The sequence below is a fragment of the Dipodomys spectabilis genome, unplaced genomic scaffold, assembly GCF_019054845.1.
Source record: "Dipodomys spectabilis isolate Male_0828 unplaced genomic scaffold, ASM1905484v1 ptg000045l, whole genome shotgun sequence".
Lineage (NCBI taxonomy): Eukaryota > Metazoa > Chordata > Mammalia > Rodentia > Heteromyidae > Dipodomys > Dipodomys spectabilis.
In genome coordinates this window covers 1,304,732-1,330,261 of record NW_024870722.1, presented here as the reverse complement: position 1 = coordinate 1,330,261, position 25,530 = coordinate 1,304,732, and the positions used below count along the sequence as shown (strand labels likewise).

Below are 25,530 nucleotides of genomic sequence, written 5' to 3'. Positions count from 1 at the left end.
GAGTCGCAGGAGACCAAGGGAGTAACAGGAGACAAAGGATGCCAAACTCAGAGGTAGATTTTCAAGACAAAATGGACAGCACTCAGAAGTGAAGAGATACACAATGGATATAAATTTTCAAAAAGGAAAGTAACCTGTGAAGTTACAGATTCAAAAGCAAAGATAAAATTGTATTATAACTAAAACAATACTCTGATAAAAAATTAAGAGCTTTAGTGGTTCCAATAGAAAACAACAAAGATTTAAAATGAGTCCATTTTTTCATTTAAAACTTTGAATAACAAAATAATCCCAAAAGAAACCAGATGCTAAAAATACAATAAAAACAAAAGTTGATAAAACTATAAAGCATATAGGAGCATATTAAAAATATGAGAAATTGGCACAGTTAAAAGAAAAGAGTAGAATCAATGCAGAAGTTAATACTCATTAGATACTCTGCTGAAAATAAAACTATACAACTTGTTGGGGGTGGAGGGAGAGAATGGAGGGAAAAACTGGGAGAAAGCATTGGAAGTAGTGACAATGTCAAAAAGAAATGTACTCTTTGACTGATTTATGTAACTGTAACCTCTCTGTACATCTCCTTACAATAACAATAAAACATTAAAAAATAAAAGGAGGGTAAAACATACAAATTTCTGCCAAAACAAAAAAGAGAAAGCAGTGAGGTGTGATGTGTATACATATCACTAAATACCCTCTACCTCCTCCTAAAAATCAGAACATGCTTTAAGAGTAACCTCCAACCCCAAATATCACCATGCCAAGCAGAAAATACGGTCCCCAAGTTATTTTACTAAATTAATGTGACTTTAAATTGTCAGGGGAAATTATTAAAAAATAAAAATGAAATTATAGACCAGTGTGTCTGAGTGTGAACATTCAACTCTTTAATATTTAAAAAATCAAATCAAAGCTAAACATAATGAACAAATTAGTATTATCAATTCATCCCAAGTCAGTTTAAACATTAAAGTGAAAGAATAAAAACTATGGATTTAAAAAAATATTTTCTTTTTTCTTTCCCTTTCTCCCTTCTTTTGTCCCTGCTTCCCTCCCTTCCTTTCCTCCTTTTATTCATTGATTCTTTCCTTCTGTCTGTCTAAATTCAGGGCCCTCTTCCTTGGCTTTTTCAGTTAAGGGTGGTATTCAACCATTTGAACCACATTTCTATTTCTAATCTTTGGTTGATTAAAGGTAAGAGTTTCTTGGATTTGTCTACCTAGGCTGGTTTCAAACCTAGATCTCAGATCTCAGTCTCCTGAGCAGTGAAGATTAAGATCATAGGTGTGATCCAACAGCACCTGCTCCCATAGATTTTCTTTATATCAACAAATAAAAATTTGAGACAATCCCAGTAAGCAGTTAAAAAATACACTGACCTCTTCCCACAAAAAATTCAGCGCACATTTTAATAGTGAATATTAGAAGCATTTCCTTTAAAATCAAGCACAAGGCAAAAATGCCAACATTAGTGTTTTCTGATGGCTTATTTTATTAGAGCCAAGTTAGACAATCAAAATAAAAGAAGCTCTGATTTCAAAAGCAAGAAACAAAGCTTTAATTAATCCAACTGGTATGACAAGTAATTGCCAGTGGACAAATGATCAGAGCATGTAAGAATTCAGCTGGATGGTTAGATAAAAGATCAATCCACAAAATTATATTTCAGTTTTATTTGCCAACAAGCGCTAGGAAGCAATTTTTACAAAGAAATAAAGCTCAATGATGTACAGACCTGGAGCTATATCCTAGTACCAGAGGTAAGGAACCTCAATGAGATGAATAAAAATTAATAAATGAAGCCGGGCGCTGGTGGCTCACGCCTGTAATCCTAGCTACTCAGGAGGCTGAGATCTGAGGATCGCGGTTCAAAGCCAGCCCAGGCAGGAGAGACCGTGAGACTCCTATCTCCAATAAACCACCAGAAAAACCGGAAGTGGCGTTGTAGCTCAAGTGGTACAGCGCTCGCCTTGAGCTGAAGAGCTGAGGGACAGCGCCCAGGCCCAGAGTTCAAGCCTCACGACCGACCAAAAAAAAAAAAATTAATAAATGAATACAATTTGAAGAAACAAACCCAGAAATATATACAGATAGTCTATATGGGGAAACTGATAACATACTGAGGAAAATATGATCATCAAAACTATTTTTTTTGTCAGTCACTAAACTCTGGTATGGGCGCTGCCCCTCAGCACTTCAGCTCAAGACTAGTGCTCTACCACTTGAGCTACAGTGCCACTTCCGGCTTTTTTCTGCTTATGGGGTGCTGAGGAATCGAACCAAGGGCCTCATGCATGCAAGGCAAGCGCTCTACCACTGAGCCACCTTCCCAGCCCTCAAAACTATTTCTTTATGGAAAGGAAACCTAAAAACTGTGAAGTTGGTCAGTGTACCCACCCTAATCCTAAACAATAGTCTACAAAGTTTAAGAAGACTGATTCTAAAAACTAGAAACTAAAAACTACAAATATTAGAAAAAGTCCTCTAATAACTTGCAGATTTTCATTACTGTACAGCTATAGATTATATTACACATTGTGTTTATACTATGCAACAATATATCACATTAAATAAACCTCTTTATATATGGCAAGTTAATATAATGAAGTAGAGAAAAGGAGAATTCACACACTAAAAACTTCCCAATGAATAACATAGTTTTGCTGGTAGCTTTAGTATGGCCTTGTTTGTGATCACTGGGGTAAATGCCCAGAAGTGGGATTGCTGGGTCATAGGAAAGCTTTATGTGTAGTCTTCTGAGCAAACTCCATACTGCTTTCTAGAGTGGTTGAAAAAGTTTACATTCCCACCAACAGTGCAGTAGGGTTCCCTTTTGGCCACACCCTCTCCAGCATCTGTTATTATTAGATTTCTTGAAAAGAAGTAGTTTTGATGACAGGAAGACTCTCAGGAGGAAGGCTGAGTGGGAATCTCTAGGGAAGACTACATATGACATCTTTCCATTTTCTATTAGACACAGAATTGAGACCCCTTTGCACAATTACTTAATAAAAAATAAGCAATTTATATTGGGGGGGGGAGACTGAAGACTAGTCATAGCTGTTTAAATTGGGTATGGTAAAACAAATGACTTGTTGGAATGGATAAAATATTATGTTCATACTTTAAAAGTGATTGTAGCTGGGGAAAAAATCCAGACACAAAACAAACAATAAAAAACTCACCTTGTTCAGGCATAGTTATTATGCAACATAATTAGCTTTAAATGCATTGAGGACAGTTAACACTTATTCTGAGGAGATGTTGCAAAGAAACTAAAACAATCATTTGCTGGGTAGAATAGCACTGGCAATGTCTTCGCATTTGAACTGGATGTTGGCATCCAAGATTACATTATTGTTATGCTTTATAATTAAATATGTTATATGTATTAATTTAAGTGTCAAACATTATAAATGTCAAAGAAAAATGACGCTTACTCAAACACCTGTATATCTCTCAATTGATCTATTTATTTCTGTCTAGTTTATTTTATTCATATTCTGTTACCATGTCTATGACAATCACTAACAGTTAAATCTTGATCAATAATTTAAAAAATGGTGTCAAGTACAGAAAATGTTAAGAATAAGTAGACAGCACTGTAAGAGAGAACACAATAGAACTTTGGAGAATTGTGTGAACATGCATGCTTAAGTTTAACACTGAAGTGATTAAAATAAAAATAAATCCAATTAAAATTGACTGATTTTCATTCACAAGCAGAGGAAAGGGTTAAAATCGGTGCATTAATTTAATCTAGTACACTTCTTTATCATATTTTGTATGATTGGCAAAGTCAATTTCTATGTTAGTATATTATACTAGCAGATTTATCTCTCTAATATTAACAAACAGGGGAAGTATCTCTTTTAATCTATCAATGAAGAAGTGTTTCACCTTTTTAAGAGCTTATTGATCTGGTAGATAGTTTTGAGAATAAAGTAGTTACTTGTACTAATAACTATAAAAAGGAAATGGGGAGAAAGAGTCTCTACTAACTTAAGGATCATAAAATCTCCAATGGAGACAAAGCCTTATAATCATTTGCAGCATTAAGCCTAAAATGCAAACAAATTCACCCAAACTTTCATGGTAAAGCATATCCCCAAAGAATGCAAGAAATAGAAAACATGAGCTGTAAATCATGCTCCAAAAACAACAAATGATCCTGCATTTTCCTTATACATTCATTCTTAAATAGATGAAATGAGTTTCCTTTAAGAAAAATAGGTCACTTGGTTAAGAAAAGATTTCAGAAACCTCAATACTTCTTTTATTCAAAGACTTTTTTCCTTGTGTTGAGAAAGAGGAATTGATATTATTCCTTACATTTACCTGGAAGAAAAACTGTTTTATTTTTAACTTGCCCAGAGCTTCTGTGTTAAAAACGAAAGCCAAATACTAATTCTCTGCAGTGACAGGCTCAGAACAATGCCCACTTGGTATTCACCCTCGGTCTGAGCTCATGCAGCCTGCCAACTGGAGCCCACTCAATTATGTTGAAGCTCATTACCCAAGGTCTTTCTCTAGAACCTTTGTTCCATTTCCTCCTTCCTATCAGGCATTCTGTTCACTTTTGTGAAAACTTTCTGCCATTGGAGTAAGAAAGAAAGAAGAGAGACGAGCTACATTTATTCTGCTACTCGAAGCGGCTCTAAACCCTTACAAGATGTGAAAAGAGCTGTGACAATGGAAGTGTAAAAAGCAAGGGCTCTCCAGCCCCAGCGTCTCCAAGCGTCAAGGCCACGGCAGTGTGGACAAGTGGGGAGAGAATGCTCAGGCGGCTTCACCACGGGACGTCATGCTGACATCTCCACCTTCTCTAGCATGGCTGTTCTGAAGCAATGTTCCTGAAGGCTCAGATCTGATAGGGAGAGAGGTTGAAGACACTTCAAGGCTCTCTGCTGTGCATCACTGCACAGATAGGAACACCAACTCCAAGCAATCTTGGGAGTCCATCCAATGAGAGAGAACTGGGATAAGCAAGATTTTATTATCCCTAAACATAGTAACCAGTATAGAAAAACAAATTTTGAAAAAGCTTCTTTATTGGAGGTTTGTTTAACTAAATTATCATTAAATGTTCACTACAAATAGAAGACGTAACAAGGAAAAATAAATAATAGATCATGAAAAATAAATGAGCACTTTTCTTCTTCACTAAGCTAGAAGAGAAATAATTTGACTTATTAACAGACAGCCTACCATCTCCTCTCCACTACCTGCCTTCTCCATGCTGATCTGCATCCAAATTTGCCTATTACATTTTAAGTTTTTACAAAATATATCATTGTGAAATTAATGAGTCAATACAAAGCAACACACTACCTTGCTTCCAATCTTGTAAATGCAAAGGCAATTAAATCCTCTCAAGCTCTGCGCAGTCCCATGCACGCAGATGAACATGTAGGCACACACACATATAGAGGTATGTACTTGACTTCATTTGTCTTAATGAAGACAACAGGATGATATTTTACATGTTACATTGTAAGTTCATTTTATTATTTTTTTCCTTTTTTTTATTGTGAAAATACTGTACAGAGGGGTTACAATTACATGGGCAAGATAATGAGTACATTTCTTATCAAGCATTGTAGCTTCCTCCTTTGTTTTCCCTTCCCATCCCTTTCCATCCTTCCTCCCCCCCTTTCATTTTATTATTTAACAATCAGTCATCACCACCAACTGAAATAATGACTATTTTTATTAAAATTGCATAATATCCCCAAACACAGATTTACTAAAATTTATTTGACAATTCTCACTGCTTGGTATTGTTCTGATTGTTGCAGGCTTTGTTCATTACAGAAAACACTGTGACCATCGCAGGGCACACATGTGTGAAGCAACACCTGTACCATACTGGACTGCTACAGGGAAGATCATTGGATAGGACTTCCCAGAGCTGCTATGGCTTTCCCACTCCTACTAGCAGCATGTAAGCATATCAGTATGCTTCACAGCTAAAATATTTCATAAAGCAAAGTCCATAAGATTGTGGGTACCATTTAGTCCAAAGTAATCAGGAATTACCAATTTCTAATTTTGTGATATGTTTACATTGATTATGTTAGCCCACAATTATGAGCTATTGATATGGTCACCTCTAACAAGAATACAATCTATATTGGAGTTGATTTTAATTTACCTTTTTTAGAAGCTTCTGCACCATTAAGTTCTTTTTGTGCTTCTTCAATTTTGTCTGAGGAAAAAGGAGAAAAAATTATAAATCAACCAGTCATTACAAATAAAGAATGTAGTAACACAACTCCTTTATAAGTAGTGACAGATATAAAATAGTAAACGCTCACTGAATGAACACATTCATGAAACAAATATGTGTAAATAGTTCAAACAAGGATTCCCCTTTAAATTGATAATTTTAACAACTTCTTAGCCACATGGACCAATGTGAACTGTTTTCATAATGCAAATACTTATACTTTAAATTCACAACTACAGCTATAAATGTTCTGTTGTCTAAGAAGAATATCTAAAAGTACTATTTTTCTTACAAGTGAAATACTCAAAAGAGAATTTTTTAGAAATATAATAAATGCTTACTAGATTAGCAACAAGACCACACAAGTTCATAGAAGGTGCTATGGTTTAGATATGGTTGGTTGAAGGGTGTCCCATGAGGTTCAACTAAAATAAGCCAGGTCCCGGAAGCTAGCAAAAGCTAGGAAAGGGGTAAACGAATGGAATCCTTAGGTCATTTCGAGGGACACTATCCCCAGAAGAGATTAAGATTATTCTTATGGGACTTGAGTTCAACTGGCTACTTATCAGCTTTGCAGGCTTCTGGTCTTGCCACATGATTGCGCTCATTCACATGACTCCACCCTGGTGTCATCTACAACGTGGTAACACAGCCTGAGGACTCTCACCAGAGCCAGCACTGTAATATTGGACTGTTGGCCTCAAAAACTATGGATTAAATAAACTTCCTTCCTTCAAGAAGAAACCCATCAGAGGCATATCATTAGAGTAACAGAAACTAATGAACAAATACTAAGATGTGAGGCAACCGTAGAAGACAGAAATAGATGGAAAAATACAGGAAATGATGAGCTGCAGAGTAGCATGAAGAAAATAAGGTCTGTCCTTTGGTAACAGCACAGAGCACCTTTGAAGTGATAGTGCAGATCATGGCATCAGCAGACAATATATCAAACTGAATGCAGAACAGCTTCAGCTGCACATAGCTGTGAAGAAATGGTGTATCCCAGAAGTAAAACCAGAGTTGGGTGAGATGTCTTGAAAGAGTGTGGCAGGAAGGCTGTTATTCAATCTGTGGCTTTAGGCACAATTGGATCTTGTAAATATGCCCATGTTCTATTTTGGTAGCAATCAAGTTGAATTTTTTGAGTGTGTATATGTACATAATACACACAGATATATTTATGATATATATAATTTTATTGATATATATTACACAGGTGTGTGATGACAACAGTAACCAATTTCAACTTTAATAAAACGCATTGAGCATTTATTATAATGATGGAAAGTAGAAAATCCACAGGGTACTACTTGGTACAGAAGTGAACAAATAACATTTGGTGCATATAACATTTTAGATAACATTATATGTCAGATATCCAATGAAAGCATTGTTTAGATGTTTCATCAGTAATGTACACTATCAGTCTCTGCCTTCCAATTATCTCCATGTAGTCCCAGATACTGTCCCCAGTATAGTATTAAACTTTACTGCCCCTGGTCAGGGAAGGTTCAAGTTCCAAAAAAGCATCCTACTCTCAATAAACCCCATCATGGGCCTTTCAAACTCACGTGACATGCAGAAGCTGGGGGCTGGGAACATAAAAGGATGGTATAGTGTGCTTAGCGTACACAGGGCCCCAGGGTTCCATTCAAAGCACCAATAAGAAAGGAATCAAAAAGTGATCTGAACTTTTACCATCAAGAAACTATAACTGTTAAGAGTAGATTGTTTTATCCTGATTTAAACTTTACAGAATGTATACATTTACTTAAACATCATGTTGGCCAGTAAACATATAATTTTATGTACCAGTTAAAAATACATAAAATTAGAAATCAGTGCAAAAACTGCAGAAATGACCCCAGTATTCAGCAGGACCTTTATTTCAATGAAAGAAAGAGCTAAGGCATGAATGGAAACTACATGAATGCAAGTAATGGGCTACTTCTTAACAAATAAAATACACTTAAGTACACTGTAGACATTCAAACTGTAAATAAACAAATAATATAATTTAAATATATAGTCCTTGAGAAGTAGTTTTATTACCAACCACTGTTATTTCTAACAGTCCATCTGAACTTAATCATAAATAATAAATATGCATACAATATATATTTACAGTAGTTTAAGGTGTGTTTTATGCACACCTAATTTGCTATTTATAATAAAGGCAGGTCTATTTTAATAGGATCACTTATAGTTCAAAGCAACAAAAGCTCAGGATTTAACAAATATCTAGGGAATCAATTATCATTATGCTAACGTTGGTCATATTCTATAGCCATTATAGCAAAAAACTAATGGCCAATAGCTAGGTGCTAAAATAATATTTATCAAAATGAACTCCAGAAAATGGAAACAAGAAGTTTTTATTCTTTGTTGCTGTTTTTCTTTTCTTTTCCTTTTGTCTCCTTTGTTCCAATTTGTTCCTTTACCTGTCTTTAGAAGGTAGGAGGGAGGGCACAGAAATGATGGTATAAAGGGTGAAAAAATGCAGCAGTGATACTAGATACAATGTTGAAGATGAACTACATAACTGTGGGTGGAGACAGGAGAGAAAAATGGGGAGGGAGTCAGGGAAGGCGTGACATTGTTCAAAAAAAAATGTCCTCTTTATCTGACATATAACAGTAACCCCTCTGTATATAACCTTTACAATAAATAATAAAAATATATTAAAATGCAGAAGTCAAATCAGACACTCTGAAAACATTACAGGATGGAATAGGAGAAACCCTAGGTCTCCTTGGCACAGGCCGAAATTTTAATAGAGACCCAGAAACACAACTAATCAAAGAAAGGTTGGACAAATGCGATTGCATGAAATTGCAGAGCTTCTGCATGGCAAAGGACAAAGCTCGAAAGATCAATAGAAAGCCCACGGATTGGGAGAAGATCTTCACTAGCCATACAACGGACAAGGGTCTCATATCTAAAATATACCTGGAACTCAAAAAATTAAATCCCCCAACAACAAATCCTCAAAGAAACAACTGCTCAATAAATAAGTGGGCTAAAGACTTAAAGAGAAACTTCTCTGAAGAGGAAAGAAGGATGGCCAATAGACACATGAAGAAATGTTCATCCTCCCTAGCCATAAAAGAAATGCAAATCAAAACAACATTGAGATACCACCTCACCCCAGTTAGAATGGCTATAATCAAGAACTCTAATAACAACAGATGCTGGAGGGGATGTGGACAGAAGGGAACCTTACTGCATTGTTGGTGGGAGTGTAAACTTGTTCAACCAATTTGGAAAGCAGTGTGGAGGTTCCTCAAAAGACTCCACATAGAGCTCCCCTATGACCCAGCAATCCCACTTTTGGGCATTTACCCAAATGAGCACAAACAAGACCATACTAAAGCTACCAGTTCGACTATGTTTACTGAAGCATTATTTACCATAGCTAAGATATGGAACCAACCCAGATGCCCCTCAGTAGATGAATGGATCAAGAAATGGAATTCTATGCCTCCAATAGAAAGAATGACATTGCTCCATCTGTTAGGAAATGGAAAGACTTGGAAAAAATTATATTAAGTGAAGTAAGCCAGGCCCAAAGAAACCTAGGTCCCATGGTTTCCCTTATTTGCAATAACTAGCATATGTCTGAGACAAGCAGAAATGGTCAGATAAGTTGATGTTAGATGAAATGAACCCCATGATAAGGATTCAAATGTTTTTTTTTTCTGTCTTGCAATTGTTTCTAACATATTTATAAGATGATTTCTTTGTTGCTTTGTATGTCCCCCACAGTATAACCCCTGTTTTCACTGTATTTGATGTTGGTATAATTTGTGGAGGGGAAGGGAAAAAACAAATTGTTTAAATAGGGATACAGGTGGACCCATTGCAACAATGAGATGTATAAGACATTATGTCAAAAAATGAACTTTACAACTTTGGGGGGGGGGAGAAAGGGGGGAGGGATGGGGTTGTGAGGGAAGATGGGAAGGGATGGGAAGGGGAAACAAAGGAAGAGGCAACAATGCGTGATAAGAAATGTATTCATTACCTTGTAATTGTAACCCCTCTGGTAACGTATTTTCACAATTTTTTTTTAATGCAGAAAATAGCCTTGGTTTCCATTTGAAAACAAAATGGAAGTCTCTGTTTTAAAATTTTTCAGCTATATTACCCTGGTCTTGATTATGACAGTATATAAATGTGACAACTAGTTTGGAACACCTTTTGCATTTGTGTGTAATAAGCATCTATTCAAATGCTTTTACCTGATGCTCCAGTTCAATAGGTGAACACAACCACCAATTAGCGAGCTTATCATAGCCATTATAAAAGCATTTGCTTCTATTCAAGTTCTGTTTATAGTTAACCTGTGTTTTATAATTCTGGTAAATACGATATGTTTTTAAAACAGTCTCCAAAATTTCAGAGAAAGTGACCAATTTCATATGCTCTTAATGGGTGAATACAAAACAATGTACTGATATTTAAGGAAATATGGACTGAGATTTTTTTCCACTGTAATACTGGGCTAGAAACACATATTCACATTCCACGCCATACACGCAAATATAAGTAGTAAGTGTGTTAATCAGCTCAGAAACAAACCAACCTATACTACTTTGTATCTTCCTCTATTAAAAAGGAAAATCAATGTCCCTTACCAACAATACTAATTTCAAGGCCCACTGCAGGACTGTGAACCTGTCACTTGAAGATCATGACATGAGGAGCAACTTTGGACACACCCTTTGCATACATCTTGCCCTGAAGGTAACAGGGCAATAACATCCCTCCACAGAAGACCTGTCTTAATGGGGCAGGGAATGAACAAAGGGCAAGAAAACTTAAGATTCTGAAAATACACTCCCCTCCATATGATCTGGGTTAACAATTTCACAAAAACCACATATTCTGAAACAAATGAAAAGTTTGGTTTACAGAAGATTTATGTCTGTCCACATTTCTGCCAGGGTATCTTCTCTCACTGCGCTGCTAGACACTACAGCCTTGGATCTGGTACCCATGTGCATCACTTCACTCTACACACAGATTAATAAAACGTTACCAAGTAGAGCCTAATAAACTGTAAAAGGCATCTTTGTTTTCTGAAAGAGATGCCATCTGATTGAGAAAACCATCACCATATGTGAGTACTATTTTTACTATTAAATAAAGCCTAACACCCACTTCCCCCACATTATATGACAGTGCACCCTCCTTACTCTCACTTCTATCTGCCAGGGCTATTTCAGTGACACCAAATATGACAATGGCATAGTCTAAAAAGAGATCCAGTGCTAGCAAGCATTTATTAATCTTCTTCTTTATGGAGATTATTCCCAGTCTACTAAATCACCCAAGTAAACCTACCGTTACAAGCACCCAATTTGAACCAGCAAGTTCTATACTTCTACTACCCCTGAGACTACCCATGTCTTTACAAGTGACACCTTAGGAAAATGTTGAAAAGTATAGACTAGTAATAGTTCAGATCTAAAATGAAGGAAAAAAGCCAAAAGCTCAATTCTGGGTTAGAACATCTGAAAACTGTAATGAATGAGTAAAACTTCTAGAAAAACACACAATTACTTAAATTGATCCCCAAAGAGGGCATCCTGAACAGGATAATTATCATGAATTATATGTAGGAAACTGCATAGAGTTACCCACAATAGGCCTTTATAAGGTTCTAGGCCTAGTTTTACTATCAGAATCTTTCAAGTTTTAAATAATAAAGCATTTTCTGAACTGCTGAACAGTAAACACAGAAGGTGTTCTAAATTACTTCATTGTTAGTTGGTACCAAAATCTGACCAAAGGGGCAGAAAACTAACACTACAGACAGGTGCTGTGTATGTATTTAACAATCTATATTAGGAAGTGAATTTACATATTCACAAAAAAAATCATACCCCAGTAGTGCCTTAAGTAAGAATGAAAGCTTATTTCAATATTCAGAAGCAAGTTACAAGTTGAACATCTCTTACGCTAAAAATGCCTAAAACTATTAGTTTTGCATTTCAGATATTTTCAGATTTTGCATAAATGTAATAGCATATCTTAAAAATCTCACCCAAGTCTGAATACAATCTTTGTTGATACTTCACACATACTTTGCACACAGCCTGAAAGTCATCTTTAACAGTAATTTTAGTACACCTGAGCTGTCTAAGACCTATTCCATCAGATCAAATGTGGATTTTTACAACTGCAAGATCATAGCTGTGCTTAGAAAGATTCAGATTTTGGAGTCTTTATGATTTGGGGTATTTGGATTAGGGATGTTCAACCTGCAATAGACTTTGTAATAGTAAGACAGAAGAGGGGAGAAAGATAATAAAACAACATCCAAACTATACTTGATTAAATCACATCTAAAAACAAAACCCCTAATACCGATTAAGGCAAGATATTCTTCATTATAGTAACCAAGCCTTGTGAATAAGTACCCTGAAACAAAAACAAAAACCAATACCCATGATGACCTTCCTGCCCATAGCTTCAGGGAGCCTACCCTGGTCACTCCCCAGCCCCCTTTCTCTTGTTCAGAGCAGTGTGCCTTGCTGATGCTCCACAGTGCATCTGTTAGCTTGCTTTCCTCATCACATTGTATCTTATTCCATAGAGGGCACAGAGGCTTAGATTGCTAGACCCTTCACTCTCAGTAGACTAACATAGGAGATGCTGCTGCAGTATTTATTGTAGCACCTATGTTAACAATGACATGGGGAAATTGTACCTGTAAAACACTAGGAGACTGGTTGAAGAATTAAATACTTTCATACAATACAGTATCATTTGACACTGAAAAATATTTTCCAAAGACTTCTTCATGAAATAGGCTTAAGGTTTTTCATGTTATATAAAAAAAAATGAAATGAAACAAAACGAAAAGAAAGCATTAGCTGGACACTGGTGGCTCACGACTATCATCCTAGCTACTGAGGAAGCTGAGATCTGAGGATCACAGTTTGAAGCCAGACTGAGCAGGAAGACTTGGGCAAAAAAACCCTCAGCAATAGTACACAGGCCCTGAGTTCAAGCCCCACAACTGACCAAAAACAAAAAAGCATTATTCTAAGTATATTGTTCCATAAAGATAAAAATTTACTATGTGCAGAGACAGACATACAGACATACACATACACACACAAACACACACATGCCTAAGGGCCCATAGAGCAGAAGGCCAAAATAAAACGATGCCTGAGAATAGTACACTAATATTTTTTACCCTACCTACTAAATTATTTATAGTGATCAGTATCTTAATATATTTAAATTAAACAGGAAATAGATGCTACCAACATGCTAAATTATTTTTAGGAGAACAGTAGCTACAGATCCTAAAATTCAAATTTTAGATCACATGGAAAGCTTCAGGACCCTCTTTCTAAAACATGAGAACCCAATAAGGTTAATCCAAAAATCCAAACTGTTTCATGGTATGAAATGTTGAAAAGTTTTCAAATTTAGCATTTTGGATTTTGGAATAGGAATATCCAACCTGCAATGTAAATGCAAATACTCCCTGAAATATATCTGATAAAGATTTACCCTGTAACATATGGATCATTCAATTCAGAATATATAGATTAGCCTCTGTGTGACAGCCTCAGGTATACCAAAGATGAAAGATGCTGGATCATGGAGATGCCTACCAGCAAACTTTCACTGTGGTAAGTGTGTGACTGTAACCCTGGGTGGGAAAAATTCAGGTCAGAGAAATTCAAAGAATCAGGAAAGAGTCTGTTAAGAACTCAAAGGATTTTGGATTTTAAACCTAGAGATAGCCGGCACCCATGACTCATACCTGTAATCCTAGCTACTCAGGAGGCTGAGATCTGAGGATCATGGTTCAAAGCCAGCCCCAGCAGGAAGGCAGGAAAGTCTGTGAGACTCTTACCTCCAATAATCTACTAGAAAACCGGAAGTGGCAACGTGGGTGGCGTAAGCGGTAGAGCGCTTGCCTTGAGCTGAAGAGCTGATGGATAGCGCCCAAGCTGAGTTCAAGTCCCATGACCAACAAACAAACAAACAAAAAACCCTACAGATTGTAGGTCTGGCTAGAAGGCCAGTTCCTTACATAACTGGCAATTCAAACCATGCCAGAGATGAAGAAAGAAACAATCTCATTTTTCTATAATTTGACCACAAGATCTTTAAAAGAAAAATTCATCCTATAGAAACCAATTCTGGAACTATGAAAGCAGAGGAACAAATGCTATTTACCAAGTGTTTGGTGATAAAAAGAACACTAAATAATGGATTGTACTTGGGATATAATGAATATTTGTATAGATATAATAAATGGTTACATAAACTAATAGGCTATTATAGAACCATTATCTCACATGGTTCTAGAAGACCTACTGAATCAGATACTACAAGATGGGCATTCCAGGTAAATTTCCAAAGCTTTAACCAGTGGTTTTGATGATTCACATATATTCCAGCTACAAATCATTGGCTGGGTGGGAGACAGCCCTAACGTTTTCTTTTTTTCTTCTGGTGTCTGTAATGAGGCTTGAACTCAAGAGGCTGAGAACTGTCCTGAACGTTTTTGCTCAAGGCTAATGCTCTACCACTGGAGCCACAGCTCCACATCTGGCTATTCTGGTAGTTAATTTGAGATAAAGTCTCACAGATATTCCTGTCTGGGCTGGCTTTGAACTGTGATCCTCAGATCTCCTCCTAAGTAACTAGTGTTACAGGCAGGAGCCACAGGTGCCCAGTGCAGAGATAGCCTAACATTTAAGGAACAAGTACAGAAATTTTATAGGTTTTTGTTTTTGTTTTAAAAGAATTGACTAGGAAAAAAAAATCAGGAGAATCAGACTGGATTTTGTCAACAGAAGAGTTCCAATATCAAATCAACATATGTTGCAGGTTTATGGAACAACAGTGGTCTCTATGGATTGAGCAACTAAAGAGGCTACAGAGGGTACTTCCTAGAGCATGTGAAAGCAAGTTATTACAGAAATAAGGGAGGGGCTGGGAAGTTGGCTCAGTGGTAGAGTGCTTGCCTCCCATGCATGAGGCCCTCAGTTTGATTCCTCAGCACCAAATAAGCAAAAAAAAAAAAAAAAAACAAGCCCCCTCCCCCACCCCCAAAAACACGGAAGTGGCACTGTGGCTCAAGTGGTAGGGCACTAACCTTAAGCTGAAGAGCTGAGGGACAACGTCCAGGCCCAAAGTTCAGCCCCCATGACTGACAAAAAGAAAGAAAGGAAGGAAGGAAAGAAGGAAGGAAGGAAGGAAGGAAGGAAGGAAGGAAGGAAGGAAGGAAGGAAGGAAGGAAGGAAGGAAGGAAGGAAGGAAGGAAGGAAGGAAGGAAGGAAGGAAGTCCACCAGTTCATAGAATCTATTGAAAATAAAAATAAAACCTAACAAAATTCAGAACTACAATGAAGGCTGTGCTAAGAGGAAAGTTTATAGCTGTGAGCATCTACGTTTACAAAAAAAAAAAGAGATGTCAACTAAATAGCTTAATGATGTACACCTTGACCTTGTAGACAAAAAAGAATAAGTCAAATTAGTGGGAAGAAAGAAATAATAAAGATTGGGAATAAAATTAATTAAATGGAATTTTTTTAAATTTTTTATTGTAAAGATACTATACAGAGGTTTACAGTTACATGATTAAATGGAGATTTTTAATAAAAAGAACCAATGAAAGAGTTAGTTCTCTGAAAAGATAAACAATTATACAAACTGACCAGAAGATGGAGGGAAGAGACCCCCTAGTCAATAAAATCAGGGATAAATACCAAAGAAATACAGAAGATCATGGCAGAATACTTTGAAAATCTATATTATTCTAACAAGCTTAGAAATTTAGATATGGATAAATTTCTAGATTCATTTGACCTAAGAAAATTGAACCAATGGGCTGGGAAGGGTGCCCAGTGACAGAATGCTTGCCTTGCGTGCATGAGGCCCGGGGTTTGATTGCTCAGCACCACATAAACAGAAAAAGCCAGAAGTGGTGCGATGGCTCAATCGGAAGAGCTCAGGGACAGCACCCAGGCTTGGAGTTCAGGCCCCACAACTGACAAAAAAGGAAAGAAAATTGAACCAAAAGGTTATAAACCACTTAAACAATATAATGATCTCACTAACAAGCAGTAAGACTGAAGTTGTAATATAGTCTCCCAATCAAGAAAAGTCCAGAATCCAAATAGATTTACTGTCGTTTTTACCAGACCGTTAAAGAAGAAGGGCAATAGTCCTCAAACTTTTCTATGAGATAGAAAGGAAAGGACTGCTACCAGCTTCATTCTATAATGCCCACCTTTCCCCAGTCTAAACCACCGACAGAGAAAAAACACAAATAAAATTATAAAGCAACCCTTTAAATGAACATAGACTAAAATAGGCTCGGTAAAATACAAGCTAAATTCAAGAACACATTACTAAGATTATCCATACCTTTGAACCATACTTTTGTCTCATTCCAAGGATACAAGTACATTTCAACATATATAAATCAAGAAACATAATATGGATAAACAGAATCAAGGACAAAAAAAATCACATGATTGTCTCAATGTAGAAAAGGACTTTAACAAAATTCAACATCCTGAAAATAAAAGCCCTGATTAAAGCTCTGAAGAGAGATTAGAGATTTAGCTCAGTGGGAAAGTACTTGCCTAGCAAATGCAAGTTCAGTCCTCTGCAACATTAAAAAAAAAATCTGAATAGAAAGAATGTCCTTGAACTTTGAAGCTATGTATCACAAATGTATAATAGACATCATATTTAATGATAAAACAGAAAAAAGACCAGGGTGTCCACTCTATCAATATAATACTTTCTTAGCCAGAGCAATAAGAGAAATACAAAGCATTCAAATAGGTAAAGAAATCAAATTATCCTTATTTGTAGATGATATGATCCTGTACTTAAAAGACCCCCAATGCTGCTACCAAAACTCCTAGAGCTGATAAAAGCTTTCAGTAAATAGTAGGACATAAAAACAACATACAGAAATAAGTAGCTTTTGTATATACAAACAATAAATAGGCTGAAAAAAAGTTGGGGAAACAGTATCATTGGTATCCAAAATATTCCAGGTATAAACAGCTAAAGGGCTAAAAAATGCCTAACATGAAAACTTTAAGCCCTGAAGAAAGAAAGTGAAGAAAACAAAAACAGATGGAAAGGCCTCCCATATTCATAGATCGGAAGAATTAGTATCATGAAAATGGCTATACTATTAAAGGCATTTAAAGATTCAATGTAGTTACCATCAAAATCCCAATGCCGTTCATTACATAAATAGAAACATCAATCATAAAACTCATATGAGGGGCTGGGAAGTTGGCTCAGTGGTAGAGCGCTTGCCTTGCATGCCAGAGGCCCTGGGTTCGATTCCTCAGCACCACATAAGCAAAAATAAAAAATAAAAAAAATAAAAAAAAAAACTCATATGAAAGCATAAAAGACCATGGATAGTAAAAATAAAGCAACACTAGACAGGTCACAATATCAGACTTCTAACAGCAACAAAAACAGCATGGCACTGACACAAAACAGCCATGAAGACCAATAGAACTGACAAGAAAACCTAGAAATAAACCCATACAATCACAGCCAATATATATATATATATATATATATATATATATATATATATATATATATATATATATATTATAAGAGGAACAACAACCTCTTTAATAATAAATAGTGTCACCTATATGCAGGAACCTCAAATTAGACCTCTATCTCTCTCACTGAACAAAACTCAATTCCACATGGATAAAAGATCTTGGAAACTACTATGGGAAAACACTGGAAAATCCTGGAAAAGAGAGACATAGGTAATTATTTTCTGAATAAGACTGCAGTTGCAAAGAAATAAGAGCAAAAATTGATAAATAGGACTACATCTGGTGATGTTTCTTTTTCTGTACATCAAAAGGAGCAATTACCAGAAACAAGAGATGACCACAGAATGGTAGAAAAATCTTGCTAGGTATTTAATAGACAAAGGATTAATACCAAGAATATACAAAGAGCTCAAAAAAATAACAGTGAAAGAACCAAAAAAATCAGATTAATAAGTGGGTTAGATGAATTGAATAAACAGTTCTCAGAAGAAGAAATACAAATAGCTAACAGATACATGAAATGTTCAACATCCTTGGGCATAAGGAAATGAAAATCAAAACTACTCTGTCTCACCCCTGTCAGAATGGCAATCACCAAGGAAACAAATGATAAATGTTGGTAAGGAGACAGGGAAAAATGAACCCTTAGATACTAAAATGTAAGTTTAAACTAGTACTATATACCTGTTATGGAAATCATTATGGAGATTCTACAAATTAAAGGTGGACCTATTTTATAATCCTGTCATACAACTCTTTGCCATATATCTGAAGTAGTCTAAACCAATCAATAGGAGAGACACCTGCATACTCACATTTATTGCAACTTTGTTCATAAAAGCCAAACTGTGGGATCAGCTGCAGAGTCCAATAACTAATGAATGGATAAAGAGGTATGATTCATGTGTACCACAGAATATTACTCAGCTTTCAAGAAAAGTTAAGTGAGCTGGGCGCTGGTGGCTCACGCATATAATCCTAGCTACTTAGGAGGCTGAGATCTAAGAAGGCTGAGATCTAAGGATCGTGGTTCAAAGCCAGCCTGGGCAGGAAAGTCCATGAGACTCTTGTCTCCAGAAAAAGCCACTAGAAAACCGAAGTGGCACTGTGGCTCAAATGGTAGAGTGCTGGCCTTGAGCTGAAGAGCTGAGGGACAGCACCCAGGCCCAGAGTCCAAGCCCCATGACATACCAAAAAGGAAGGGGAGGAGGGGAAAGGAGGGGAGGGGAGGGGAAGAGAGGGGAGGAAGGAAAGAAGGAAAGAAAAAGTTAAATGAAGTCATTGGCAGAAAAATGGAAGTGGAGATAATCATGTTGAACACAATAAGTCAACTTAGAAAAGCTGAACAACTCATTTGGACTCATTCACTCATTTGGACAATGTAGATCTAAGAGGAAGATGACAGATGAATGTAAAAGAGGAACAGCAGAAGGAAGAAAGGAAAAGAAAAGGATATTGAGGGGCAAGGAGGACTGAAATAAGTCCAAACACACACACACACACACACACACACACACACACACACACACACACACACACACACACACACACACACACACACACACACACACAGAGCATAATGAAACACACTAAACAAAGGAGACAGGGCAGAAGAGTATGAAAGAAGTGATGAATTGCTCTAAGTGTACTGTATACAGATATGAAGTCCCCTTATATTATTAATGTGTGCTCATTTTAAAAATCAAAATAATCAGAGTAGCTAGAGACAGGATGGGTAGAGACAGAGGTAACTAGACATGAAACATGCCTATCCATATCTGATGAGGAGTCAAGAAACAGAGAAAACACTAAGAACAAAATATACTAGAGTTTAAAACATAAAATGCTACTTCTTGCTGCCCTTCCTTTGGAACACATATTCCTCCATACTTCTCGCCAAGCATGTTTCCACCATGCCATTGAAGAAAAACATGAAATAGTTCAAAGAGAAAAGTAAAATAAACTCCATTATGCTTTTAAAATGGTGAATCCAGCTGGGCGCCGGTGGTTCACGCCTGTAATTCTAGCTACGCAGGAGGCTGAGATCTGAGGATCTCGGTTCAAAGCCAGCCTGGGCAGGAAAGTCCGAGAAACTCTTATCTCCAATAAACCACCAGAAAACTGGACGTGGCACCGTAGCTCAAGTGGTAGAGCACTTGCCTTGAGCTGAAGAGCTGAGGGACAGCACTCAGGCCCAGAGTTCAAGCCCCATGACCAACAATAAATAAATAAATAAATAAATAAAGTGAATCAACTTAAATACAATGTTTCCTCTTTACAAAGACTATCTGGATATCAAAACTGACCAGGAATATAATAGGATACACAGAAATAAACAAAGAAACTGTTACACTGAACCACCTAAAGCTCTAAAATTTCTAGGTCCTTAATAATAAAGTGCAATTATCTGGCTTCACATACCAGATTTGATCAGTACAGCTAAGAACCGTGGCGGCTATACCATGCTGAAACTGCATTTTTAATTGTAATGGAAACTTATTTTGTTTCTGTTGTCATTTGTGTTTGAGACAGGTCTCATGATGTCCCTCAGGCTGGTCTTGAATGTGTATTCCTCCCATCTCAGCCTCCAAAGTACTGGGATTACAAACATGTGTGGCAAGAAACTTTAATATCTTTTTACTCCTGTATGACGCTACAACAAACAGCAACTTTCACAATAAGGACACACTTCCTACTTAAAAAAAAAAAAATCAAAGCAACTTCTCCAAGTCTTCTCCAAACTTTACACCATTTCTGAGGTCACAAAGGTTAGGCCCAGTCAAAACACTCTTTTTTTTTCTAGACAGCTGCTCAAGCCCTCAGCCCAGGTTGACTCATAGCACTGCTAGCCCAGCTCCTGCCCTCACAACCTTTTAAGAAGCCCCTAAAACAGCAGAACCCACACATGCTGCACAGTTGAGTCATGTAATGTCAGAGTCCTATAAAAATCTTGATACTGGGGCTATACCTTGTACTAATTAAATCAGTACTTTCAGAAGTTCCCTGGGTGATTCCAACATGCAGCTGGACCTGAGAAGTAATGTTCTCTAAATGAGAAGTATTATCAGGTCAGCATCCAAAATTGAGTAAACTAAGAAAACAGTCTTATCAGTGGGCTCTAGAAAGGGATGATTTATCAGGTGGGGTGGCAGCATCCCCCTACTTTATCGAGGCTGCAGTTGCTGTCAGTGGATTAAAAAGTTCAATGTGTACTCCAGGGCTGAAGGGTGTCCAATTGAATTATACTGCTAATGTGCAAAGCCAATGTACTCCTATTATATTACAAGATAAATCTAAATAATTATGACCAATGGTAGTTCTAAACTACAAAATAATTTTCTAGCCCAAACCTCAATGTCTAAAAAATACTTAGGTATTTAAACTTCATCAACTTGTGTAAGGACGGTGAAAACCCACAAGCTTTGCAATACATGTTTCTAACACAGTTTTGTAAAAATCACAACAAAATACTTTGATTGGTGTGAGCTAGACATAATCATCAGAGTCTGACAACATTGGTTTCTTCTTCTCATTCTTGAAGAAGGGAAGCAAAAGCACCACAGTAACGGTGGTGGGAAGGAAAGGAATATGAAGACAGAGCATCCTTACCCTGAGCTGCTAAGCACCAGGGTGCTCTGGACTTTGGCTATTAGGCCAGTTCCTTCACATGTATGGGCCCCTGCACACCTGCACATGTACATAAACACACACATACACACACACACACACACACACACACACACACACACACACACACGGGTCCCTGCAAACCTGAATATATACAGACATAGACATGAGTACATATACACTTCCCACGCCAAGAATTTGGAGGCAAGAATGAAGATGTACAGACTGGGTTGGGAAAGGCCCAGGAAATATGGCTCTCAGAGACTAAAAATACCACATGCTGGTCCAGCTTTCCAGACATCAGGAAATACCCATTCGATGCATCCATTTTTCCTTTGTAAATTTAAAGAGGTCCTTGTATTTCCCAAAAGAAAAATAAGATTTAGATGTAAGGCCTTGCATTCACCTAGGGCAAAAACTATAAAGCGTGTAGTGAGCTCTGGCTACGTCTGCAGCAGATGCTGCCTGTTTGGGGGCCTCCTGTTCTCCCAGGAACAGCTCTCCCCTTCCTCCCGAGTCCCCTCTACTCACTCACCAGCAGGGATGGGGATGTGTTTGCAGACTACCACCACCTATGTTAAATGTACTATGGGCTGGGTAAATCATATTTAGATACTTCAGGGATTTTGTTTTGTTGGAACAAGGCACAGTTCAGACTTGTTTTAGAAAAAGTTTGGTCTGCTGGTGCTTGGGCAGTAGATCCTAGAGACAGAAACAGACAGTGGAGGAACACAGAACTGGATGATTCTCTCACCCTTTCATAAGCTTTAAAGCAACAGTGCTTTTAGTCAAGTCAATGATTCCCAGAGCACCTTTCACATCCCTTTTCCAGGGCAAGAGACATGCACAATTCCCTTGTGGGGACTAAGCTGACAGCTAATATTTACGACAGCCTCCCTAGTCATCTGACACGTCTGCCTCTTCCTCATCTTCTTATCAAAACAATACTCTCTTCTTCCTTGACCCTTTCAGAATCAGTGGCTCTCTCTGGGAGAATACAACAGCAAGGGGACAACAACCCTTTTATCAAACTCGTACTATATCATATTCTGTGACCTTACATTATTATGATACAAATATTCGTATCTCCGAGAAGCGAAAAAGGAGAGGATGAAGATTGGAAATGACGAGAATTGTTAAAGAGAAGGCTTCATTAACACAAAGACCTGGAGAGGGAAGGATGCGAGGATACTTCTTCTAGAACTCTAACAGGATATATTGTTGGTATGAAGTAAGTAATGCTCAGGTATTTCAGTTATCTCTTACAATCCCAGCAGACAGAAACCTTAGGACAAACCCGGTGACCCTCCACTGTGTTTCTGGGTACTGCATCAGCCTGCTCCTCCCCTCCCAACCCTGGCATGTTCAGAAGGCTCTCACTTCCCCATCGATTGCTAGGAAAGAGGCATGAATAGATGGCAATCACCTCCTAGACACCCTGGCGCAAGCGCACCCTCTTAATGTTGTGAGCTGTAACTTCCACCATGCTGTCCCTCTGTCTGACACAATGGGACATTACCAGGCACGATTGCAACAGTCAACTCTACATTACCAGTTACAAGAAAGTTAAATACCTTTGTATTCTAGGGCCAGCCTGGACATCTAATTAAATAGAAGGCATTATTACCAAGGTCTGAGCACCCTGGTATCACTGAAATGAAACTGAAATTCTGTTTCATAATTTATTTGTAATTGGGCCTGAGTACATGGGGATTTCGGTAGCTAGCTCACCTAGGAAGAAAACCACAAGTCAGGGAGACAAGCACCTAGCTTCTCTTAGCTCTGTATGTTGAGGTTTAAAGGTCCTTCTAGTTTTGGGTCCCTTGTTCACACAGCATCCTTTCAGCATGATTCATTCGGTGCAAAATCTCAACTCCAAGCCTGTGGTGCTCACCTCACAGAAATTCTGAAAAGGCTTTTCTCCATGTAACACCAGGTATTTGACTACATTCTAATTTAAAAAGCAAGTGAAGATTTTTCTTCCTGGAGCCAGTACCACAAGTTTAGCAGACCCAATACAGTCTATTCTTTGAGCACTTTTGTCTCATCTAAAATTCATGTGTTAGGAACTTAATCTCCAAGACAAAAGGGCTGGGAGGTGGGGCCTGATGGGAGGTGTTTAGGTCGTGAACTAACTGAGCAGTTCACCACAGAAAGGGCTTGTAGGAATATTTTTTTTTTCCTGCTCTTCTGCCATACGGATAAAATCTAGGGTTGATACTACGTGTGCCTTTTCCTCATCTCTTTTTCTCTTCCTGCAATCCTCTGCACAATGAGTGATTATCTTGGAGGGAAAATACTACAGAAAGGCAGGACACAGCTCCTTTACCCAACTAGTATTGCATCATGTTCCATGATCTCAGAATACTACCATACAAATGTTCCATCCCATCCCTAAGAAACGAAAAGGGGAAAGGATTCTGTGCCATATGAAGACAGAGGACTCAACCTGCTCTTGCCCATTAATTTTCCTGTGTGCTGTGTTAACATGCACTAAAAAAGCCCATGCCAGGTGCTGGCCAGCATAGCATCTGATCCAGACTTTCCCCAACTGTCAGAAACAAATTACTGTTCTTTATAAATTACCCAGTCTGTGGTATTCTGTTACAGAAACAGAAACAAAGACAACATCTCCCAGACAGTTTTATCTGATTTTGAATTATTTTCTTGTGAATTTCTATCTCAACAAACATCATATATTTGACTCTACAAACCTATGTTTAACTAGTAACTCCACAAGTCAAAGCCATAAGCAAAGATAAGTTGGACAACAAATATATGCCGCCCAAGCATAATCCTACTGTAACCAAAGAATACCTAGAAACTGAAGCAGCCAACTAAAATATTATAATAAAATATATCTATGTATGCATTAAGCCTTGCAAAGAAAAAAATAAAGAAACACTAACAGTAGAAACTCTAGGTCAAATAATCCAGTTTCTTTAACCAATAATTTGCAGAGAAACAAGAAAAAACACAAGAAATGCATTTAAAAACCAAAAGGAGACGTTAATCTATAATTTTCATGAACTTACTTGTATTCGGAGTCTACTAGAAACTGAAATGCCGGCGGGCTGTTTGAACATATCAAGGAATTCCCTAGGAGGAACTGTGACTATATGCAATGATGCATTTTATCTTTCAGAGCTTACATAAAGAAAGCTGCAATGATATACCTGAGTTGAGCTTTACATCAGCAAGAGACTAGAAGTGGCCAGGAGAGTAGATGCAACCAGGCTTGCTATCACCATTCATTACTAAACACAGCTGACAAGTATGTGAGGGTTTATTACACAAGTCTGTCTCATAGAACTTAACACTTCTATAATCAAAAGCTTTAAAAAAGAAATAGAGTCCAACCTGAAATGTAAAACACCAAAGATTGCCAAAGTGTTATTCTCTTATTACTAGTCTCAGTGAGGATAATACCAGGTGAGAAATGGGTGAGGCAGGGTCCCAAGGCCAGAAGGTGGTGGGCAGCCAGGAAAGGGTACTCCCTTGAAGCCCTAGGAGCCAGGAGGAAATGAAAGCATTTCTCAACTACCACTAGGAGTCAGGTTTGTGCACACTGACGCTGTGGATCTTTTCTAGGAATATGGTATCTAGTGTTCTCCATTTCTTTTCAGGTCACAAGCTGCCTTTGTGAACTCCCGTATTGGAAAGATTTCCAAGTTACAAAGTTAAAAAACAACAAGGGAAGAGAGGGGTAGACAAATGAAGGGGGATGAGGAAGGAGAATGTGGTCAAGAACTCATGGTATATACACTACAAAATTAAGAAAAGTAAGGGAAGGGGAAAGCGAAAGGGGTGAGATGGTTGAGGGGTAACACTCATCACCACCAAGTTCCATAAACTGCTTTGTTAAATGGTACCTCCTCTCTACCACGACTTAAAGATAATAAAATCTTTAAAAAGAGCAAAATTCAAAAACGAGGTATATAGTACACTTGCACTGTGTAAAAGCATAAAAATGAGTGTGTACATGTACATGAACACATAGTGGTACAGAAGTCTATGCTGCGGGGGTTCACAGTCACCCCCAGGTAGGACTTGGGGGAAGATAGATCTCATTCT

General features: G+C 37.5%; 1 protein-coding gene across 2 annotated transcripts in view; it reads right to left on the bottom strand.

Annotated features, from left to right (window-relative positions):
- Hivep1 (HIVEP zinc finger 1) overlaps positions 1 to 25,530 on the bottom strand; it is a 121,562-nt gene that overhangs the window by 37,217 nt on the left and 58,815 nt on the right. For both annotated transcript variants that reach the window (XM_042678537.1, XM_042678538.1), the window contains one exon: positions 6,161 to 6,214. In XM_042678537.1, the coding sequence (XP_042534471.1) occupies positions 6,161 to 6,214 (54 nt within the window). The remainder of the gene's footprint in view (positions 1 to 6,160; positions 6,215 to 25,530) is intronic.